The following is a 25,178-nucleotide window of genomic DNA, read 5'->3' as shown; positions in this document are numbered from 1 at the left end:
TTATTATTGTTACTTATTTTTAGCTCAAAGTATATTCTATTATAAAATTTAAAATGGCACTAGGAGTCCAATGCCTGACCGTATAAGAGCAATCTAGCCTTCCCGCTAATACCGCGTATTTAGTATCTATTGTTTTATTTACTAAAGCTAAATCAGTCATTCTTTTAACTACAATCACTTTTTCTCAAAATTTGACAGCCGGTGACTAGGTAGTGACTAGCGGTAAGCAGGACATATTTTGTTATCCAGAATTAACACGGTTTTCTCAACATTCAATTTAGTCATAAACTGTGCATATTTGCACAGAGTATTACATTACCTACAACGTTACAGATTAGGTTCCATATTATAAATGTCAAATCTACGGAATAATTACCTAGAAAAGGAAAGGTAAATTAGGCGCCGCAGGTATACCTAAAGAGTGCACTGTGATTAAAAGATCCTATGTTATATTACTTTGTTTAAAATTAAAATAAAATACCTTTCCAGTGCCTTATAACCTTCCTAAATAATCGCGTGCGGTCTAAGACATCTTTCATCAATTAAATATTCAATGCATTGGCGGAATAGTTTCTTTGATATTGACCTAAAAATCAGCCAGTTATTATAATACCATGTTTATTGCTCATATTTCTGATACTGCTTTATTGCTTCCGGTATTAGGTATTCTAATTAAGGTTTAAAATTCATTTATTGTTAATATTATATTGATGTTTTGTAAAACTGTCGATATTAATTAAATGAATTGTCAAAGATATATCTTCAATATAATCACAATAATAAGTTGCTTTTTTACGCTGAATCTATTTTCGTTATATGTTTTTTTACATATGTTTATGGCACAATTAATAGATACTCTGTGGCATCTTATATGCTACACAGAGTATGGCATAGATAAACACAACGTCCCTGACTTACATGTGCTCAGCGGTCAACCTTACATTCGAAATTATCAAAATCCGATTTTAAATTATCTTCGGTCATTACGAGCTAACGACCCAACATCGATTTATTGATATTCCGATGTATTTGGGAAGCGATGTCTAAATTATGTTTATGATTCATATTTTATACGAAAGATTTCGGCAATTTATGCTATTTTTAATCTAGATATTTTTATGGTTGAATAAATCATCGGTGCAATATTAAATTTTAATAACTGATAGAAAAACTATCTATGTACTTCTTTTGTTATATGTATATATATGAAGTACACGTAGTTGTCACTTACTCTTTAATTTATGAAATGTAGTGCAAAATGTAGTCAGTTTGCCGTCTGTATACTTAAAATAGTTCAGAGTCGAGTCAAAGCGGGAACTATGATATCTCATATTTCAAAATCAAATTAGTTTCTCTTAGACTTAAATCTTTTAAAATAGCGAGTTTCTAAGCAATATTATTAGTGTTGCCTTAATGTCTATGCGCGCATATACCTATAACTCCTCCAGTTGTCACTTGCTGTCATTGTCATCTTTCTCCGTACTGATGAATTAGTAATAATAATATAATAATAATAATAATAAGTCTTTATTCATTTAAGTTGGTACATTTTTCTTTTCATAGTGTAAGATTTGGGAACCCTTTTAAGTAAATATACCTGTGTTAGGGTTCCCAGCTCTTCCATAACAAAGTTAATTACATAAAATAATTTAACCAGTTCATTTCCTTTTTATTTTTTACTAGTTAAACCGTTATCATCACACCTGATTGTGTGCATGAGTAAGTGTGTGAGAGAGTGAATGAGTGAGTGAGTAGGTGAGTGAATGAGTGAGTGAGTAGGTGAGTGAATGAGTAACGTGTAGCTATTTAAATCATGGGTCTCAAAAGCAGTTCTAATACTGCATAAGGCGTGATAATAAGTAATTCACAAAAAGGTGACACTCGCCGCTGATTGACAGAAATAGAATTCTGAAGATCTGAATATATAAGACACGTGGTGATACACTATAATATGAAGAATAATACAATTTTTTATGCGTTATGTAATTACTTTCTTTTAGATCATAGTAAGGCCAACATTAGCATAGAAATTAGTTTTAAACAATGAATTTTAATTACTTTTTATTTTCCTACATATGCTTTGTTATGCAAAGTACCAAGGTCGCCTATTTAAGTGTAGTGTGGTAAAATTTAGCTACTTGTAATGTTTGTGAGCTGTGAGGAGAAATATGTGCGAACACGACGAGAAATTTGATTCATATTTTGTGTAGGTGACATTTTATTATAATTATTTTATATTACTTTTAATTTTTTTTATATGTTATTATCATAGTGTGCCTTCGAAATTTGTCTACTACTGGATTTTCCTTGTGTTTTTTATAGAACAGGAGGCTCACTTGATGTTAAGTGTAAAGTTTTTTGTGCGGTATCCCCCACCCATGGACACTCAATGCCAGAGTGCTTGTGAGTGCGTTGCCGGCCTTTTATGAATTGGTACGCTATTTTTCAACGTCAGAAAATATACCCATTTTTGACTTTATTCACTCTTAACCCTTAAAAGTCTTTTTTTTATATTGAATATATTTATATCTTCTACAGACGTTACGGTACGAAATGCAGTGGCTGTGGTCACGGTATCTCACCATCAGACCTGGTGAGGAAAGCTCGGGAGAAGGTGTTCCACCTAAATTGCTTCACCTGCCTGGTCTGCCGGAAACAGTTGTCTACTGGAGAAGAGCTATATGTCCTGGACGACAATAAGTTTATATGCAAGGAGGATTATCTTGCGGGAAAGGCACCGACGCATTGTAAGTACCATTTCAAGTATTATTAAGTGAATGTGTTCTTTAGGTATATTTTAAAATAGATATTAAGTTATGAGGAACCATAAGATTTCATTTTTAAACGCGATAAACAATAAATGAAATCATTTATAGATAGACCCCAATTTTTGAGTAATTGTCAAAAATTCTGTTCCATAAATTTCAGCTTATCAACTTCTATGATCTATATTTGGCTCATTCATAAACATTATTTTAAAAAGTATATATATATAAATATATAGTGTACATAATAGCTGTTATATCTTTTGTCTTTGTCACGCAATTTATTTAGAATTTATAGAAATTTTATGGATAAGATCGTGTTAACTAAACTGTTTAATAAAGGATTCAATTTGTGCGTACTACGTACTACTCATTTTCTACGCAAAAACTTTCCGTAAATAATGCCTAAATAATAGTAAAAACCGTACCAAAATGGAGGTTCAAATAAACAGACAGGAACTGTTTTTGTATTATATTTCGAAAGAAACTAGATAATAAAATATTTCCTAGAGGATGTTGTCAATAAATTAAACGATTAAGTTTTCTCCTAGTCTTGAATATCGAACTAATTTACAGATCAATTTCTGACATTATTCTGGTGATACAAATCTCCGTTGTTAAATTATTTATGAAAAAAAATTGCGCAAATTTGGTTACACGGTTTCTTTTGTCTAAATTTTATAATTACCATTTTATTAACGAAACAAAAAATCTCCAAAGCCGATATTTTGAGACATTCTTACGATGTATAACTATATGTTTGCCGTAGATATTGCATGAATTCAATGTAAATAACACAGAGTCCTGATACAAATATTATGCATAGAAATAATTAGTTTTTCGTTGAATTTCGAACGTGACATGTTATTGCCTTTAAAATCATTTTATTGTTCATGAACGTATCACGACGGCTATAAAAACCGAGAACCCACTTTGAAATCGAATTTTTCGATCAATACAAACCGTAACTGAAACGGTGAAAAAAAGAAAATAAAAAGCGCGGGACAAAAAGCCAACCGCATTACACATTAGCTACGTCTACGTGGTATAGTCTATAGTTCTTTTTGACTTCAAAGATTTGGGATGTAGACTAAAATAGAATAGATAAATTACTGTTTTTCATAGACAAATAATTGATTAGAGTGCCAGTTTAAACTCTGTAATTTTAAAATTGGTATATGGATTTAGAAGATATTCCAGAATAAAAAAGTTAAAGTTTCATAGCAAATTAAAAATAAAGTTAACTATTAGCTGACAGCGACAAAAAGAACTGTCTTTACTTTTTATTGCCTCGGATTATATTAACACTCGGGATATACATTTCTGTCAAAATTAATATTAAACTGGTTTTATACGGCATATCAATGTGTATTCTATTTGAGCTACTGTATGAATGATGTCATCGTGTTTAATTTAATAATTTAATATTACTCTATGCAATTTAGAATGGACAGTGTGTTTGGAAAGTTCCGTCAATATTAAAAATAGCTCAGTGACAATTAACAAATTTATACAGATTATATACAACACGACTGTGGTATTTCCATCGCCGTAACGGTTTGATTTTGTATATACGATTCTAGAACATTTGTCTATGTCATTAATAGTGATTATGATAACAGCAATAACGACTATTATACAGCCTAAAGCCTATCCAATAGGTTTATGCTATCCGCAACATGTGTTGGCCTGCGGCGTTTCGCGTGTTTGCTCGTTGTAATTATGTTTAGATTTTGTTAGCTGGGCGGGTAAACAAAGGGAAATAGGGCGTAGAGTTTTTTAAGTTGTCTCTCGATTCTACTCCTGCAGGATGCATCATTCTAGCCTTAATGCAAAACATATAAAATGAATTTATTACCTATTATGTATAATGTAAAATTTTCTGAGTAGGTTAAAAAGGTTTCCAACAAAATATCCAAAGGTATTATAAAAAAATGATTTAAATTTCTGAGGCTAAAATTAGTCCCGTAAAAGTAACATCGTTTGTAGTTATTTTATAAGCATCATATACATTTTTAATTAAATTTGTATCTATAATTTAATATAATATTTTTATTCCAAACTACTCAATAGGTACTATAACAAATGTAAATAAAATAAAATATAATATATTAAAAACAACTACGATTTTAAAATACGTATATTTTTTTATATTTAACAAGCAAAGGGGCAGGAATTTGAAGGTAGTTAAGTGTTATGGGCCATGGACCACATCTCATTCTCAGCAGGGTCGCAAGTGCGTTGCCGGCCTTCGAAAAATTGTAACGCTCTTTATATTTATTCCCTTGCTGATGTTAATATTGATAACAAATAGGAAATCGTTTCCACTGGTATGGTTATGAGATTAGTCTGCCCCAACGTGAGGGTAAGGGGCTTAGGGATATTATGCGAAGATATCAATTCCAAATAAAGTCCTTTTAGTTTAAGGCTGAGTTCAAATATATATGAAAAAAGTGTGCATTAGATGAAAGAATGTACCACAATATATTTCATATTCAGATATGGTGACACAATCTAGATTTTTAGGGAAATCGTTTTAAAACTAAGACTGTAACAATTACTACCAGTATCCGTACGTTAATGTAAGTCTCAATTTTAGTAAGGTTTCATGGTTAAAATTACCCTTTGCGCGTAGCAGGCCGACAAGAAGCGTCAGAGCGTGCCCATTTCAAACAAAAACAACCTCCCTATATCGGTTGCAGTACAAATAGCTTGGAGCTCGAAAATGTTTGTGCAAGGGGTGCAACCCTATTGAGATAAGAATGAAAACGTAAGCAGTATACGATTTTTATTGTTAATTTATGTTTTAAATTCCCGCTTTAATTTAGAGTACTTATATGCATTATTATTCTGTAAAATTTTAAATTTCGAACACACGTTCTATGAATTATCTGTGAATTTTGGATACATCACGAAGTTGTTAAACTACGACTGGGTTACGATCATTTGAAAATGGAACACGGTAAAACGTCAACGTTATTTCGACACAACTGGTTTTAGGATTACAGAAGCTTAATGTCTGATATTCGTTGAGTAAAATAAAACAATTACTCCGTAGACGAGGAACATTACTTATTCTTAGCTGATATGCAGGATGACATCCTCCACAACCTAATAAAAAACGTGCAAAAATGGCGACTCATTTCCCGCGCGTGTGCCTGACGGATAGACTTTATCGCACCGCGACCGGTCGGGCTCTTCTAGGGTTGCCAAGCTTAACTAAATATCTAACAAAATTTACAACCATCAATTTCTATATCAATCAAAAAATCTACATTTTTTTATATCGGTAAAAATTTAAGTTTAAAATTTTTAATGTTATATGTAATGCGTATATGTTAATTATGTGGTTAATACAAATAAAACAATAATAGTTTAAAGTTTTTGATATACCTAATACTAACAATTAACTAGGTAGGATAATTGGCTAATGACTACATTCTTGTTGGTATACTTATTATTCCAACCAAATATAGAATTTGCTGTGTAAATAAATTTGGTAAATAATATAACTTCATATTAATTTTCCTGTTGTCTGAGAAGTTTTTATGGAATGTAAAAATTGAAATCTGACAGCCCTAGTTATCGCTGCGGCCAGACTCCCTTAGTCTGGTACAGATTAGCGCAGCACAGCGTATACCAGAGAATTTAATACGACATCAAGAACACACTTCACGCATATTGGTTATATGATTAACTTGTTTCGTTAAGATGTCAGTCATTATAGAAGAGTTTTTAATCTATTAATCGTATTCTGTGGTATTTTGTGCCAAATCCTTAATAGACTGGACAAAAAACTTCTAATTGTTTGAACTCTAAACAAGTTTAACTGCAAGTATTTAACTTTAAAGTTTTGGTATAGATAGTTTCCAGTGTGTTGCCATTTCTTTTACATCAAGTGAGCCATTTTCCCGGTTACCTCTTGCTCTATAAAAATGGGCGTATGTATAAAGTATACATGTCAGCAGTGAAACTTCTTTGTAATTTATTTATAACTTAGGTAAAAGCCCTAATAGATGATCGTACTACCGTACCTATATATAAATACATGTAGTGACCATTTACGTACTAGTATATGACCGCTTTCTCCCTTATTTTTGACAAAAACGCTTGGTGACTCATTCGTCTAAAGAAGTTTCACTTCAAAAATTTATATAACAAATTCCCAAATCAAAGAATTCGAGAGCGAAGAAAGTTTATTTTTTAAAAATAGATTCTACAAAAACACATTTTAACATTACCAGACTAATTAGTAGAGTAAAAGAGATATCTGACGTGCACTAACACTAATTCATTAATTCGGTTCAAGTACAAATTTGAGAAGTGTTGCCAAATATCAACAAACCATGATGATCATAAAAAAAATCAATTACATTATAAAATGTAAATATTAAGTAGCAGCCCTGCGAGAGAGCCTTGTAAGGTATACTATGGCTATATCACGAACAGCGTGGAATGGAGGAATCGGATGAAATCCCATTTGGGATCCCCTTTCGTTGGGGACGCTGTGGAGTTCGTCAATCCCGAATTGTATGTTTTCGTTTACATAGGTACTTACGTGAAACCAATATATATTTATTACATGAAAGAATGTATCTAGTATGGATAATCGTAAATATTATCATTAATACGAAGAATTAAATATAGAATGAGATAATCCAGAACAAAACGTAAATGATAACATAATATTCTTAGCAATTTTGCCCATGCGCGACGTTTAACGTTAAACTCCCCTAAATTGCAATCTTTCTATAACTGTATTTTGTTTCATATGTAAAACGATCTCTAAAAACGTTTTTAACGAATTATTTCATGTATTCCCTGTTTCCATTTGGTAATTGAAATATGTTAATGGCCTGTTACTATTAAAGCAGACCATAGATTAGATGAAAAATTCGTTCAGTAGGATACGAAATCTGGGCTACAGATTAGAGCAACAATGTTGTTCTGCGTTTACTGTTAGCAGACGGAATTTCAGATTCACTTTTCACTATAAAATATATCGCAAATAAATTCGCGTGACCATAATTTTTAGATCTTTTATATAAATACAGTAGGAATAAAGTGAAAATATGTTCTATAAGCGAAATAATTAAAAATGACACTTGATTAAGAGTATGTTTATTTTATCTAAACAAGATACCATTTTTAATCATTCGGGATCTGTTTCGAGTAGTCAAGAAAAATATGTTTTCGTCTATGGACCTCGGGAGTCTATGGTCATAATCACGTTAACATTACTTGATATTTTTACTTAACCGGATGTTTTTGAGTAAGCACCTGCATTCACAGCTTTTATACACGAAAATGAAGTTTCGTTTGAGATTTATTTCGAGTTCTCATAGTCGATTGCGCGCTATGTTCGACCATTAATTTTTATTTATCGACAAAACGATCGATAGGTAGCGGGCTCGTAAAATCGCCGCACTAAACGTTTATGTGTGAAGTTTATGATGCTTTAATGTAGCGTTTTTGAAAGGTACCAAGTTTCTATTTTATATGGAATAGAATTATTGGTAGTAAAATGCTTGGATGTTGTAACGGTACAGTTTGTTCGTATGGCAATGAAAGACAACTAGGTATGTGTTCCGGAATTGCTCGGCTTTATGTTACTTTTGGGTGAAGTTTTAATCATTTATGTATCACTAACGATAGAGTCGCACACACACCTATAAACAAGACATAATTCAGCTTTGTTGCCTACCTCTCTTATTCTTTAAGAATACTAACGATAAATGTATGATAGTACTTCGTAAGTACCAGATCTAATAGTGAACTTATTCGAGCTGTAAAAAATGACATTTACGAATACTTAATATCAGTATAGTATCTATCAGTACCCTAATTAGCCGTACTCTTACTCGTCCTATGGTTCTGAGTTAACTAATTTAGACCGTAGAAAACAGTAAAGACACCACAGAGTACAGAAGAGGATATTCAAGGTCTATGCTTTGATATTCAACAGCAGCATTTTAAAGCACTTTATAACGCGTACTACTTTGCTGCTGACAGTAAAGGTAGTTCCGAACCGAAGGGCCTTAAGCACAACTTGACAACAAGGAACCGTCTTATTCCCTTACATGATCACGGGGATCATGTAAGGGAATAAGACGGTTAAATCTTACCGTTGAAGGTGTTCGTAGGCACTTCCAAGTGACTGCCCCTTAAAAAATTACCTCATTATTTTTATTATCACTCGAAATTGCGATGTATAGAGTTTTGTGGTAAAGCATTTGAGTTGACTAAAAAGGTTTAGTTAACCCAAGCACAGACTAGCTAAGAATGTTATTACACGTTATTTACGACCTTTTTAGGATTTTGCAAGAACAATAAGTTTGTAGTAATGGAATCGTGCGACGGGTGATGGGTGAAACCGACGTCCATTACATTTATATGTTTGCAATTAGTTTTCATGTTGAAGTTGATGACACTATGAATTGTAATTATGGGATTTAACAAAGGCCGTGATTTTCAATAATTAACTTCAATAGTGTATTAGGAGAGTCATAAAATGAGATAATACATTTGCGTAATATGCAGTTGTAACTATATGTAGGTACGTGATATTTTACAAAAGTTTGTTATAATTTTCAGATGTCAGACACAACGTTTTTATAATTTAGAACACATTTATGAAGGTTTATTTCTTTATTCCATTTTTAAAAATATGTACCTATTTGTGTTTTTTTATTTGTATGGCCTGTTTTAAAAATATAATAAATGTGTCATAGGAATATAGAGTTGATTCTAATTTTGAATTGCATATTCAGAGAATCATATCAGAAATTCACGGATATGGATGCAAACAAAAACATGGATAAAAACCTAATCGTTGGACAATTTACAACGTCGGGAGCGTACCCCGAGGTAAATTATCGATAATCGAGCGACTAACCAAATAGCCGGTGTCGATACAAGTTATCGACAATAATCGTTATAATCGCTAGTGCTGCGCGATTGTTACCAGTCACCATTAGGAGACGTGCTCGGCATATTAAATCACAACCATTACGCTTGACCCATTATCATCAACTATTATCCGCTAAAGTCCCAAGATTTTACGAGCGGCCGGGGCTCTACTTAAACTGGCGGCGTGGGTTCACTTTTTGTACGCTTATTATTAAAATTATTATTTATTAACTATAATTGTCAGCGACGATTTGAGGGTTAAGAGCGTTTAGCGTAATTTGGTCGGTTTCGAGGGTTTATTAGTAATTATTAGTTTTGGTACTTGCGGGCTTCGTAATCACGGTGATAAATTTTGTGATGCAATTTCTGGGCCGTTTTTGATGTCACGTACATCGAGGAGAGTTGGAGAGTTTTAAATTAAAGTGTCCAATTTTTAAAGTACCTACTGGATCTTAGAAGTTATTGATATATTATTTAGTAGGCAAAGTTGCTGGAAAATAAAAAAAACAGTATCGTTACAATATGTTTCATGATCATTTGTTAATCTAATAGCCACACACACGCCGTCAACTTTTTAGGTCTAAGGCAAGCCGATATTTTCTAGAGAAAGAAAGTTCATTGGTGGACATCCGGTAATCGAAACTACGACCTTCGGGAAGGGAGTCGCACGTTGACGCCAGTAGGCCAAATTTCGATGTCTGACTGATAATTATTCTTTACCAGCAATTAGATCAGTCTGTTTAAAAAATTTTTATCGACAAACCTCTCTGATAACGCTCGACACCGACATACATATTTTGAGTGCGGATTTTTTTTTATTGATACAGCCAGCGTCTACAAAGGTTGTATACTTTTGAGTTGGAAGTGCGTTTGTAGCTGGCAGTAAAGAGTGGACTTAGCTTTTTAATTTTTTCGTTTTATTTTTTCTTTTCGCGCGCCAGTATTGTGCGCAGTTAAATGGCGTGAAATTAGCGGTCACCGAGTATTTGTTGACCGTTTTTGATTCGTATACCACCTGTCTGTTTGGAATTTACTTACAATGTAAAGCTAAAATATTTTTAAAAATCTACGGATGCCTCATACATTAAAGTGATACTGATTATAGATTAAGAGTCGCCGTCAATATTTATCTATTTATTAACCCGCGATATTATTTTTTTAGTATTTATTTAAAATCCCAGTTTTAGAGAGACGTAAAACCCAAAAAATCTGTTAAATTAATTCTAAAGTAAAATATAGAGACAGTTTCGGCAATTTAGATTTTTTATTTCGAAGATTTATGTTACTTTATTATTATGACATTCTGTGTCAATGTGTCAAAGTGGCATAATGGTAAAAGTTTCTTATCTAGTACCTAGTCCTTACTTAGTATCCATCTAAACCAAAACCGTGGCGATTAAACAGATCGGGGAAAAGTTTCTTGCCAGCTCTTGATTACACTCTTGATTTGAGAACTGGTAAAGATCTTATTTTTTTAAATATTAATAGCAAATATATCAACATTAAGTTACCATAAACTTAAATCCATAGTCATTAACTTATGCTCAACTGAAAACTTTGACATTCCATTTTCAAAACCGAAATCTTTTGTCTATGTCTGAATCAATATACATATCTACATCTCAGGGAGGGTAATATTATTTCTTATCTCCCCCTTGCAAGTCCCCCGGAGGGGTTTAGGGTTCAAAGGTCATTTCCGAACGGCTTTAAGATGACAGTTTCACAACTTGTATTACGAAGAGGAAAAATGGTAGATACTCTCTTGGGAATGTTTTTCTTGTATAAATATTAAGTTATGCTTGAGTTTGTTTTCATTCATATTGTTAGTATAGTAAGATATCAGATCCCATAATAGTGTTTTTATAAAACTGTTTTTTTAAACACAGGTCCAAGGATTTTATAAATTTATTTCCCAGTTTTTAAACTAAGGCAATGACCCCTTGCAAATCGTTCGAAGAATCGCATAACTCAACTATACAACGTAATGACATCCGACACTTAATTCATCTGTTGTTCAAAACAGCCCACTCATACTAAAACATATGCTAACAAACCGACCGTGGCCATTCAAGCCAACCTTTAATTGCCTGGATCGGGAATCGAACCCGAAACGGCTCATTTCAACCAGCTTCCTCACTTACGCGTAAGGAAAATAAAGTCTTATTTACAAAGAATTCGATTCATATTTCTTAAACAATTTCCTATACGAATAATTGACTGCGTCGGTACGTAAAATCCTATGTACGCGGCCTCTCGAAGAAAAACCAACTTAATTAATGGCCGATAGAGTGGTTATTTACATTCAGACTTCAAAATGCAATCTGTAAAATGAGTCATGAGTGAAATGGCTATTCATTACATTATAATCGGATCGAAAGCGGAGCCAAAAATTACAGAAGTCGCACGCTTCAACTAGGATTTATTGTTGTTGTCAAGTGTCAACTGTCATGACTTATAAAGTAAAGACGTAAAAAGGCGGTATTTTCTTCTGACCTTGATCTAAATATCTACTGCATTCTCCATTATATAATATGTACATGTTAAGTAAAAGTAGAGTAGTAGTAGATAATAAAACAATTTATTTAAGTTAATAAGTGTTGTGGACTAAAATATACATGTTTCTATATAAGTATATTTTAGTCCACATAAGTGTTTTTTTTTAATATTTACAAGTGGGATAGCTCAGACTAAAAGCTACAATAGTATAAATAACATAATTACACTTTCCAGCGAAATTCTCATGCTACCGAATACCGATATGGACCTCCGCGTTTTAGTGTTTTCAAAATTTTACGAGCGCTCTATAAATCATATTATTTTGTGCGTGAAACTTTTATTTTTTATATCTATATCGAGTTCTTGGAAGTTATAATTTTATTACGGCCTTGCTTTTAAATCAAGCATGTAGATAAAATATTAACGTTATTTAATTACGCCATTAATATTTTGAGAAACAGTAGGTATAATGCTTTCTTATAGAGAGATAGAGTTTCGGGAACCTGTATGTAAAAGCGTTGATTACTTTTGCAAAAAAAAGCAAAACTAAAAATCGAACAGCATAGACAATCGAATCTATAAACAATAAAGAAAAAAAGCGGGAACAAACCTGTCGACGCCATGTTGTGTGGCACTCGGCCTTCACGCCTCAGCCGCCGAAGATTATCTTTGGAAAAAGAACAGGAGGCTTGTGCCTGACAGCTGAAGGCATACACGCAAATGCGAACCGTGCTATTTCAATCTTTCCGACTACCGTATAAGGCTTATTATCGTGTGGTCGGAAAGGTATTTAATACGTTTTTTACCAAAGACGTCGGTGAAAAGAAAGAGTCTAGTCACTGTGCGCCTGCGTTGATGACCTGTCAATTCCAGTTCCAAAAAAAGCGACATTAGCTTTGTCTATTATTTTGACTTTAAGTGGGGAGATGTTTTTGAGATTGATCGTGTTTGGCTCAACCCTTTTAATTACAACGCATTCATTCTTTGTGTTGGTTCTACCGTTTGAGCGATTGTTAATGGGGATGTTTAATAGTAAGTAGTTCTAACGCCGCCTCTTTATAAAATCACTTGTGGATTCTTAATTACATATAGATTTTTAATCTATCTTACTAATACTCTTTGTTTTTTACTCATAGTTAAGTCAATACCTATGTCGTCCATCAACATTGTTCGATTTTGGCACAAGCGATATTTTGACGAGTTTCACAGTAGGTATTCTGTATTAGATTTACTTTTTATATAATGGAATTACTTCGTTTCGCCTTAATATGATTTTTTCTTAGCGTACTATGAAACTACTTACCAACAAATAGAGTATTTTGCTATGCTTCACCATAGAGAATCGCTTTTCTGGTACTAGAAAAAAGATTTTGTTTTTCAATTTATTTTATGGTTTTCCAATAATCTCTCCATAAAACCCATCCTCAAGGAATTAATAAAAATGATACTACATATTGTGCGAATCATTTTTATTAAAATGAATCAACAATGTTAATATTAAATCTAGTATTTTATTGCGGAATAGCTTGAATAAGTTGCAATAAGTGATATTGGCGTCCTTTGCCAATTGGACACAGTGCGCCCGCGCATGCTCATTGAGCGATTTTGTATGCTCACTACGCCACCTGTCATTAGTGTCAAACATGTCATTACATGACAACTTGTTCTCAGGTGTTTTATTTATTTTGCGATTATCCTCATTCGATGGGAACTTTTTGTATTCATTATCATTATCATTTTGATGGTGATCTTGCAATCATTAATGGGTTTAAAATTTATCAGAAAATATTGTTTTTTACTTTTGGATTTTAATATTTTGCTTACCGAGTTTAATATTTTTAAACTATATATAAAATAGTATCGCTTCTTCTATTTATATGAAATTAATTGTTGTTGAAATATTAGTGGAAATTCAGAGAAGGCTTAAATAGTGGAAAACATAAATATTATTGTAAAAAATTTTTTTTTGGTAAGGCAAGGCCCTCACGATGTTTTCCTTCAGCATTGCATCGAATGTTATGACAAAAAATCCATTGATGCACAGCCAAGGACCACTAGACCAACATTGATTTGCACAATAGAGCATGATACAAGTGGTTATATCTTAAGACAGATAATTACCTACAAAATATGTATTAAAACAATAAATAAGTGAACATATCGAAAATACACAACTTAATTTATCTGTTCATTTATTATACTATTCATATTTATTTGATTTGCATTTCAGCAAATAAATACAATAAAATAAACGCATGCGCAATCTTGGCGGCACGATCTGTGGTCAGTGGTCACGAGATGCCTACTCCGAGATCTCGAGAATCATTGTGTTATACTTTTATATAGAGTAAAAATCATTTTAATAAGTGTAAATTAAACTTATAAATAAGTTAGAAATAAACTTATAAATATGTAAAAATAAAAGCTTAAAACTTCTTAAAAGTTTTGCTTATTTTGGGGAAAAATGATGATAGTAAATTTTTACGATGCGCACCGCACACCGTCACAAAAAACCGACTACCGAGCATAGTCAATATTTTAAAATGAAAATGTTCGTTTCATGAATTATGTATAAATAATTTTTATAATATGTTTTTAAATAAATTTTACTCAATTAATAAATAATGCGTTATATTAAATTATTTTTTCTCTTGTTAGTGTATTTTTTTCTACAAATGTAGAATAAGGCGAAAGATAAAAAATTTAAAAGGATTTTTCATATTGTAACGCCAAAAAGTTCCTATAACTTCTAATGCGTGCACATTAGTACACACACATATTTTTTTAATAAGAGTAAGTAAATATATCTCGAAGATTTCAACTTGAAAATTCTCATTTCGTAGGCCAAGGCACTCTATTTCTAGGTAGGGGAAAGAAATATTAATTAAATTGGCGTTTTTGTTTGTAACTCAGTAGTTTTACCGCGTTTTGTTATGACATTACGACAGTCAATTATCATTAATATATCGTTATATTACAATATAGGTAAGTAATTAATATATCAGTCTCAGAGTGGACTTATCTGCAATCTTTTAGCGGGAAACTTATATGAGCCTAGGTTTTTTAATGAAACGCATTTTTATATATAACTGGACAGAGGCTATAATATTACCTGAAGTTAAGTGTATGACCGCTACTTAAATTAAACCATATTAAAGTCTAGGGAAGGAATTCAACTCTAGCTGTTTTTATAAGAAACGACAACCTAAATCAGTGCGGCATCTGGGGTTGTCTATGCTTGATCAAAAGCTGGGTTGCCAGTGTCTATATAAATCACTAATCACATATAAAACAACAAAGCGTTTCGTTCATTAAGAGAAACGAGAAAGAATTCAATAATTTAAAAATGATATACAGCCTAAGGTCATCGAACACGACCTGGGTGCCATAAAACATCCACGCATAAACAAAGAAAAAACATAACGGTCGGGAATAGGGTTGCCAGGATTTTTGTTAGAATTCGTCCGGAATTCATATGCAATGATGGCAGTATTTTGAAACTATGGTTTTACTAAGACCTAGGAAAACAACTTTCTAAAATTTTGACATTTGATTAAAAAGTTTTTTTCTTTTACCGAAGAGGAAGTGACCACAGTCTCCACTTGAGGTCGTAACATAGATCTCTTGCTTCATTCACTCTTAAAACATTTACCATGCATGCCGGTTATGGGTAGGTATCCACTGTAGCCTTGTATATCCTCATTAACCGATTCTACTAAGAAAAAGTATGTATAGTAATTTAATGAATACTAGAAGTAATTTGGTAGATAAAAGCCTCTGTTTTTTAATTTACGTAGTATTTTTTTAGTAGAAAAACCTTTGCGTTGGCAACCCTGGCGAAAGGGTAATATGTCAGCGTCTAACCATTATATTAATATGGAACAATACGCGTACGGAGCCGTTAGAAAAATTGGTAGCTAATTCATCAAATGGCTGTGAAAAATTGGTGTTAAATTATTTTTTTATCTGCCGCGGCGAATCATACGACCTCGTAACGATCTTAACCTATCTGTTTGCTTAAGTTAACTTAAAAGTTTCTATTATTGCAACGGAGTTATTACTAATGATTCAATTAATTACTTAAACAATTGTAGAACATTCTTCTCTCCCGTATGAAATAATAATAAATTAAAATACAATTTTCACCTAACAGTGGAACGCTGAAGCTATATCTTACAAATGACAATAATAAATATAAAAAATAACATTGCCATACACTGTATTTTTATTTTTAAATATTTTTACAATCTTAGAATGTTCACCTCTAGATAATAAATAGGGAGGGAGGGCAAGAGCCCAAGAAAAAAAACTCAACAAATGAAGATTGCTTAGTCATTGAAGGCTGCAAGTCAGAAAAGTCAACTCATGGTTCCATTGTGCTTCCGGGGGAATGTGGATAAGAGATTCCTTCTTAGGTGATACCTACATATGTGATCTGGTAATACATTATAGCTTTATGGACGAATAGATAAAATATTATGGGATTAATAGATATTTCTATGGAACATAAGAAGCGATGCAAGAGAAGGGCCCTATAGATAGATATATTAATATACTTGATGATAGCTAAAGTCCGTGCCATTTGTAACCACCATTCTCTTTCTACTAAATCTTAAAATGCTATTTATAAACCTGTCTCAATTATAAAACTAAACACTTCTCTTCTATCAAAAGGCAAAAACAATTGAGATAAGACACATATGCCTGAAATATAAGCTTAAAGGTATATTTCAATTTCGTTAGACAATTGTATGGATGCTAGTATTTTGTTGCTGAACGAAAACGCAAATTGAAAAATTCGAAGCGTCGAAATTTGATTTCAATAAAAAGTCCCATTGAAAAACAACAAAGAGCTTTCCCGCAGACGTCGGATGGAAATGACATTTTAAAAACGGGCCTCAGCTATAGACGATTTTACGTACATATAGCGGCGTTTCGCACGCACGTTCGCGGCGCAACGTCGATAAAACTGGGCGTGGCGCGGCTCCGGCGTCGACCAATCAGATAGCGCAGACGCTAGTGTGCGTATAGGGCCCGTGTACGTGTAGCGATGGTTGCGGCAGGGTGCGTGCTCCGCGTCCCATATATGGGCGGTGTATATAGGTATATGCCGCTACCGGCACCACAAAGAAATCCCGTATCTTTTATATTCTTAGATCTTTATCGTGCTTTCTTATTTTACATTTAAGATGGTGGTCTTGAATTAACGTCGGTCCCATAAACACGCTATAACAAACTTTAATATGCCTGTAATAGGAAATAATCTGTGATTTTTATAGCTTACACTCGGCTAATAGGTTGTTATAGATTTCCAGATAGTGGTCATTACGATTTTAGGAAAACTATTCGTGATCTTGATTGAATTTCTAATTGTTACTAATCGTTCAATGTTGTAGATCGAATAATATTGTCCAGTTTGTTTAAGTTAAGTTAAGTTAAGTTTTAAACTATTTTTTAAATAAATTATCTGCACAAAGAAACAATTTAACATCACATGTAGCTTAACTTAAGACTAATAAGTTATTTAATATAATACTAAAAAGGATCTTTAACATAAGAGTGTCCAATCACACTACTTGCCATCTGTATTAAGAGAGGATACAATTTTCTTGTGAACTGTATCTTGTCTGTTGTATCTAAGAAGTGTGTTCTATCTGCCTTATGGAATTGAGTGTCCATCGGTGGCGGTATCACTTTACCTGCCCTCAGTTTTAAATTTAAATTTTGTGTGCCTATATACCCTAGACATCCCATCCTCCCATTTGTCCTTCCTTTCAGAAGAACGCGTTTTGTCTCAAACTCACTGATAGCAAGATGGAACATTCTGATAAACGAGTTAGGTCTAGATATTCATAGATCCTCCCAGAGTTGTTCCCTCATACTTTGAAATCTATTTACCTTTTTTTATAATTTAATAATAATAATTTATTCATTGCACGAATATGGTACAAAATGTCAAGGTGGTACAATTTTCAGTCGTTCGCATATTCTGCCACACACAGTGGCGCGCAAATTTATCTTAGTTTAGATTTTACATTATTAGTCAGATTCATATTTAAATGATTGCTTTGTTTTTTTTTCTCTTCGTGTTTATGCTGCTTATAAGTGTCAGTCTCATTAAATCGAGCATTTTGTTTTTCGTAAATAACAATGTATCAGTATGCCACGCGTCGGCAAGTCTAAATAAATAAATAGGGCAAAGAAAATTCAATTAAATTTTCAAATAGGTAAGAAATTATGGAAATCTTATAAAATCGTAATGGCGGTTGGAATATTTCGTTTAGTAAGTTTAGTTTCAAATGATTCAGTGTCTTTCATGTGTTATCATAAATTTTCCTTCAAGAAAAGAGCGTACCAATTCTTAAAATTACCAATACTTTCTTGCGAGTGTCCATGGTCCTTGTCAGTTGGCAGAAGCCCGTTCCTCCTATAACATTAAAATATAAATTAAAGAGAAATGGTTCTTAAAGATCTGGTTTAGCTGAAACATAACTATTTCTACAAACTAATTTACCGCCAAAGTTCCACTCAATAGAGCCAATGAGTTAAGGGACTTGACTCCTATTAATCTTTTTTACCCCTGACTTGCACTTTCCCCTGCAAGTCATTGTTAGGGAATCTACCGAACTTTCTTTGATGTGTTTGATACTTCAGGTAAATACTTTTATATTTCCACGTCCTTGTGGTGAGAAATATGGCTTAAATTAACATGATTATTTTGGAATATTTATTGAATAGAAAACTGTTATGCTAAAGTTTCTAGTGTAAACTACTTTCTTTTTCAGTCATTGGATCCACTCTTGTCTGGTCTAAATGTTGTCATGATAAAAGGGAGAAGAAATTCGAGATTTTTTTTGAATTTTAGTTGTCTCTGGTTATGGTGCCATTGTAAATTCAATTTCTGTTATTATATTATGAAGAGGTACAATTGTTTTGTTTTGAACCTTACATTCATTATTTCTAGAAGGATTTCTAGTCTATAGTAGATTGGAGACAATCAGTCAACACTATTTCAGTATCACTTAGTTAAACGTATTTAATATTTTTTATCGATTTTTACTTTCGTAAATGTTTATACCTTTTTGTTATAATGTATCTATGGCCATATATTTAGTATATTAGGATATTAATATCAGCCTATGCTACCATAGACAAAACAATAAACAATTATCTAAACACTGATCTTTGTATGGCCATACAGTAGTTCAAACTTATCGGGTCTTTCAAAGGAAATGTAAATATTTGCCAGCGTTTACCAACATTATCTCTTCAAAGCACTCAACTGTTGAGCAGTTTTCGAGTGTTGACCAAACATATAAAACAAGGGGAACTTGTCTATGGACGTTTTATTTTCAAGTGTTTGGGAACAATTCGAAAATAATCTACTCATAATGTAAGAGCGTTTTTAAGAGGAATACTTTACGGAAAATTTCATGTTATTTAAAAACTATTCGTTATATTCTACCGAATGCCTACTTACAGTTTAATCTACTGTTGTCCCAAAAAAAAAACTTTTATCATTTACTTGGAAGCCCTCGAGTTGATTTATTTATATATAGATTTAAAGAAATTTTTTTTAACGGATTGTAGCCATGTGTTATGATAAATTTATAACTATTTTGCATTATTTTAAATTTTTCCCCACGTTTCGTTAAAAAAGTAATTTCTTTAATTGTGTCAAAGTTATGTTAATAAAAGACAATATTATATATGTTCTAAAACAATTTGTATGCCTAAAAATACAAGAAAATATAACATCACAAATTTAACACACTTACCTACACATGCACATCACTTACATTAGAACTTAAGCAAAATATCAAAGGAAGCAAAGAAACGGCCACAAAATAAACAAATACATATAAAACAAAAAACAAATTATTAATAATAACTATTAATATAAATAATAACTAAAACTAAAAAAGATAATAATAACAGTAATAAACAAACAAAAATTAAAACTTAAACCACAATAAATTTTAAGAAAACGACATGAATTAAAACGACAAAAAGATTTAAATTGTACACGGCCGTGATTTGAACGCCAGTCTCAGGGACAGGACAGTCAACTGTCCACTAAGCCACTGCTCTGCTACTCTTATCTATTTATCTACTCGGTGATACACAAATAATCTTAAACGTTTGTCGATATGTTGCTTAGAGCGCGTCTCGCAAAAATATTTCGTAGGAGGGTCGTAATTGTTTTTGCGGCTAATTCTCTTCTCCCCCGAGGGGACTTGAAATTAGATTTTTATATAGTTAAGAGGGCAGAGGGAGTACGATTGCTTTTTGATAAGTCAATTTAAACGGTTAAACGAGTGAAGTTTTACAAGAATTCGGTCTTAAATACGTAGATGTCCTGGCTGGGACGGTTTAATAATTTAACGTAAAAATATTCTAACATAAAAGTTTTTCATTTCAATTACTAGATGACGCAGAAAATATATATAGCGTCTGATGTAGGTATACACTGCAAGCGTACCGCAGAATGTTAGAATACTTATGAAAACCTTTCAGCTCGTTGTGATAACATGTCTGCAGTGATAAGATGTGTCAAGACAGTTCCATACAGACAGGACATAGGCTTGCTTGGATTACTTTCTGCGAAATTTTAGTTAAAGAACAAAAAACAAACCTGTGGTAATACAACCTTTTTAGGTCAGATTTCAGTTCTTTGTCAATCTAATAGGCAAATATGTGATCAGCCTGCTGTGCCTGACATACGCCTCTAAGGCAAGCAGGTTTTAATCACGATGTTTTCCTTCACCGTTCGAACCAATGTTAATTGCGCAAATAGGAACTCTTTGATTAGAGTAATGCAACTACTTGAAACACTGTAAGTGTTGTTTGATGATTTGCTATTTTAAAAGAGTACCAAGAGTTTTTTACGCCGGCTTTTTCTCTCGGCCTACACCCTCTGTCTTCTTTGCCGATGAGTAGGGTAGCCTACAGATTCAAATTTATTGACGTGGAATAAGTGATACCTGTATCTTATATTCCAAAATAAACATATAATATTTATTTTTTTTACTTTCTAAAGCGCAAGTCATTTATATTACGTTTACTGTAATCTTCTTTTTATTACAGCAGATTCCCTGCTCGGGTCAGGGTCGGATGAGGAGGAAGATGAAGAATCAAGAACAGCGAACAACTCGAGTAGTCCGGCACATGCGACGCACCCGGCATTACATTCAGAGCTATCACACAATGGTGACACAAAACCACACGAGGATTCAGAAGACCAGGTTAGTTGTCTGATGACTGATGACAACAATTCCGTGCGAGAGTTATACATATTTTCAAGTTTCTGCCGCGCACCACCGCGGACTTCAAGAAAAAGGTGTATCAATTCCTAAAAGGGCGGCAACGCACGCGAGCATTCTGGGCTTGTCCATTGGTATCACTAAACATCAGATGAGCCTTCTGCTCGTTTGCCTCCTACAACATTGAAAAAAAAAGTAAAAAGCACATGTACATATCTATATCAAGAATGCACTCAAAATAAAAGATATTATTTTACCTTATTAATATAAGGGATATAAATTGAAACGCTATGCTATCCTTATAACGTCTGCGTCTGCGGCCTGCATCTGGCTTCCTAGCCGAGAGTTTTCCCGGGACGTAGCAACGTTTATAAAACTCATTGTTTTAGCTCAAAGCTCAAAAGCTTCGCTCATACAAACTGATTCTATTTTAGACATGTATTTTCATTTGTAATTGTGTAGGTATTTATGAAAAAAATAAATGATTTGGAATATATAAAAAGGATATTCCCAGGATACAAATGAATGAAACTACACTTTGAATATAACCTTATGTGCAAACAATACAACCACAGACATAATTAAACTTACTTTCTACTAAGAGTGCATCTCTTGTCGATATATTCTTTATACGAAGGCACTTCCAAATCATAAACTCACAATGACAATCCCATATAACGTGCGTGGGAGCTGACCACATAGTCGCATTCAGTTCTTTCTCTTCCCCTCACAGGGATCTTTGGACGGAGACCCCGAGACCCGGGACTCGCAGGCCGAGAACAAGTCACCCGATGACGGGAACGGGGGATCAAAACGCCGGGGACCTCGAACCACGATCAAAGCAAAGCAGTTGGAGATTCTGAAGTCAGCATTCTCGCAAACGCCGAAACCGACAAGGCACATACGAGAACAGTTGGCGAAGGAGACGGGTCTACCCATGAGAGTGATACAGGTATGTCCTTATAATATATCTACATATTATGTTTTATAAAATGTTAAAAAGTTTCTAATATTTCCTAAGTTTTCAAGTATTTTTTACGTGACTAACGCTTCCATTATGTGACAAATTCGAAACTGTCGTAAAAACCTTCAGTCACCAATGCCCATTATTCGTTATAATTGTATTTTACAATAACGAATTTAACGGAATAACGCCGTTGGGCAATTCTAACGAATTTCACTTTCTTTATCGTAGTATTGGAATAAATAGAAGCAATTACGATTTCGTTATAGTTTTATTTTAACGGCACAATAACGACAGAATTACATCGTAACGCGAGCAAGTCACTTATAATGCAACCTTTTAATATAATAGGAATATTTTAATATAGCTAAAATGTTTACTTTGGATTTTGTGCGTCCTAGATCTTGAAATTAATGAATTTTTTTGTATAACAAAATGGCCTAACGAAGGAAAAACTTATAGCACCTTGAGAAATGGTCATCTAGGATTATTTTTAGGACTGAAACTGGCTTTTATTGCTCTCTACGCCGAGGCTTAAATGTTCAATAAACAATTCTAAAACAGTACTTCCTGCAATACTCTTTATTCATTCGGTTGCCATAGTAACCAGCAAATGGCCGATACTCAATCATGACGGAGAGCTGCGTGCCGATGTTCGAAAATTGAATTTCGCGTGCATCCGTTCAGAAACAGCTATGACGAGACAAATATCCTTTCAAAGCTTGAGTGTTATAAATAGTCAGCTTATGGTTTTATTCAAATAAATACTTTAGTCTTATTAAATATTAATATTTAGATAAATAAAATATATATAATTGTAAGTAAAACAGTATTATGATACAGTTACCTATGTTTGCATGTTAAGAAAACGTTTATAACCTTAACCAAAAATTTGTTGGTAAATTTTTGACTTTTTATTTTAATATGGCAAATGACATTTAATTTCCTTACCTAAAATTAATTACGTTTTCATACAGAACATTCTCTCTTTTTTCGCCTAGTTTAATTTTACGGATGACGCCTCGTTATTTAAATTAACCACGGCTACTTTAGCGATTATAAATGTAATATCGGCATTTCTGTAAGATGGAGCGTAAAAATTGTCACGGTGTTAGTAATTTTAAATTTTGCTCTTATTTTACTTAACACATGGTCCTTCACACCATCGACAGATGTCAGTCACGCTTTTTGCGTTTCCGAACGGTACTCGACGAATAAAAAATGTTACAGATTATAATAAGAAATTGTTTGTGGTATCATTGCTGCCTGTACTTTGATAATTAAGTCTATTTTCTTAGACTTGACTGACATACTTGATTAGTTGCCTACTGTTACGAAAACGTCAAATTTGTTTCAAGGGAAACTGGTCTCAAGGGAAAGACGCTTCTTCAAGTTCTTCTACCCAAAACGAATATTTAATTATATAATTATAATGTAATAATATTATTACCGAGATCTAGCATAGCAATAGTAATAGCAATAAATACTACTATACTTCATTACATAAATCAATAATAATTCATACTGTACTATGACATCGACGTATTGACATTAAAACCGACATCCATCACAGTAGGCGGACCATAGACAAATATTTTTACACTCAAGTGTTATATAATATTCGTTTAACAACGTCAAATATGTTAAGTGGACCCATAAACAAGATTTTTTGTCGCCATCCGTCGAGAGGTTGATCGCGCGTGTCAAATAAACCACATGTGGCGTGCATACAATTGTACAAGGATCTTTTTGCAGTTGAAAGAGGGGGCGTAATGTGGTACACCCGTAATTACCCAGACTATAATGAACTTTTGTCACTTAGAAATAGAGTCGAAAATCCCATTATTTTTCAATTAGTAGTAGCTAGATTTGATTTCTTTCACGTGCCAAAATAAAGTTGTCTTCTAACTGTATTTGTAGTTTTTCAAATATTCCGGATTTAACTAGTTAACACCGGTTCGTGTGAACCTATAGAGCTTTGAAGTTGCCGCTATAAGCCGTAGTAATTTATATGTTAATAATAATTGGGACTTCTCGATGATAACTCGATTGCAGGTCTTAATTAGTAAACTTTTATTAATGCCTCCTCTTCAAAGTTTTGGTTATTTGACTATCTTTGATTTTAGTATAAAAACTAAAATTTTCTATGAAAAGAAAAATAGTTTACTACTGGCATCGTTTTTCTATTTCTCCAATGAAATCTAAAGATTATAATCATACAAGTTGAAAAAGTTTTCATATATTCAGTATGAAAACTTTTTTGACGTAGAGAGAAATTTAAATATAGAACGATCAATAAAAATACAGAACTGTATTTCGGAAGTAAAAATAAAGTGAAGCGTGTAACGAGATGTCATTTCGCTTCACAAAAAGTTTGTGATATTTTAATAAGCTCATATATAATTTCCAAAGCGTGACAGCCCCGTCGTCGCGTCACCGTGCCCTTATTGCCTCATATTTTATCATGTCATGTGTTCTAACCTAAATTTGTCTTACGTCGCTATTTGAGTACAATCATTATTCGAGAAACGTTTGAAAAAATCCTGTTTCCAGAAAAACCATGTTTTGTTTAATTTATTTATTTTAATATTAAACCATAAGAATGTTTAATGCATTAGCTATATTCTTCTAGAATTATAAACTTCATTATGCCATTATACTTTATTACCAGCAATCAATAAATTTGCTTGAGTAATGACAGTTTACTTACATCTGTTATTATCTATGGTTCTATAGAATCTATGGCGACTACATTTGAATAGAAGGGAACGTCTAGCTAAT

The 25,178-nt window shown here is 32.9% G+C and overlaps 1 protein-coding gene across 5 annotated transcripts in view; it reads left to right on the top strand.

Moving 5' to 3' along the window:
• LOC111001045 (LIM/homeobox protein Lhx1) overlaps positions 1 to 25,178 on the top strand; it is a 51,881-nt gene that overhangs the window by 10,568 nt on the left and 16,135 nt on the right. For 3 of the 5 annotated variants that reach the window (XM_022270935.2, XM_022270853.2, XM_022270775.2), the window contains exons 3-5: positions 2,539 to 2,747; positions 21,258 to 21,415; positions 22,167 to 22,385. In XM_022270935.2, the coding sequence (XP_022126627.1) occupies positions 2,539 to 2,747; positions 21,258 to 21,415; positions 22,167 to 22,385 (586 nt within the window). Of the gene's footprint in view, positions 1 to 2,081; positions 2,207 to 2,538; positions 2,748 to 21,257; positions 21,416 to 22,166; positions 22,386 to 25,178 lie in introns of those variants that run through there. The other 2 variants (XM_045631192.1, XM_045631191.1) reach the window with 2 other exon arrangements.

Source organism: Pieris rapae, chromosome 14 (assembly GCF_905147795.1).
Source record: "Pieris rapae chromosome 14, ilPieRapa1.1, whole genome shotgun sequence".
Classification (NCBI taxonomy): Eukaryota; Metazoa; Arthropoda; class Insecta; order Lepidoptera; family Pieridae; genus Pieris; species Pieris rapae.
This window is presented reverse-complemented; position numbering and strand designations above follow the sequence as displayed.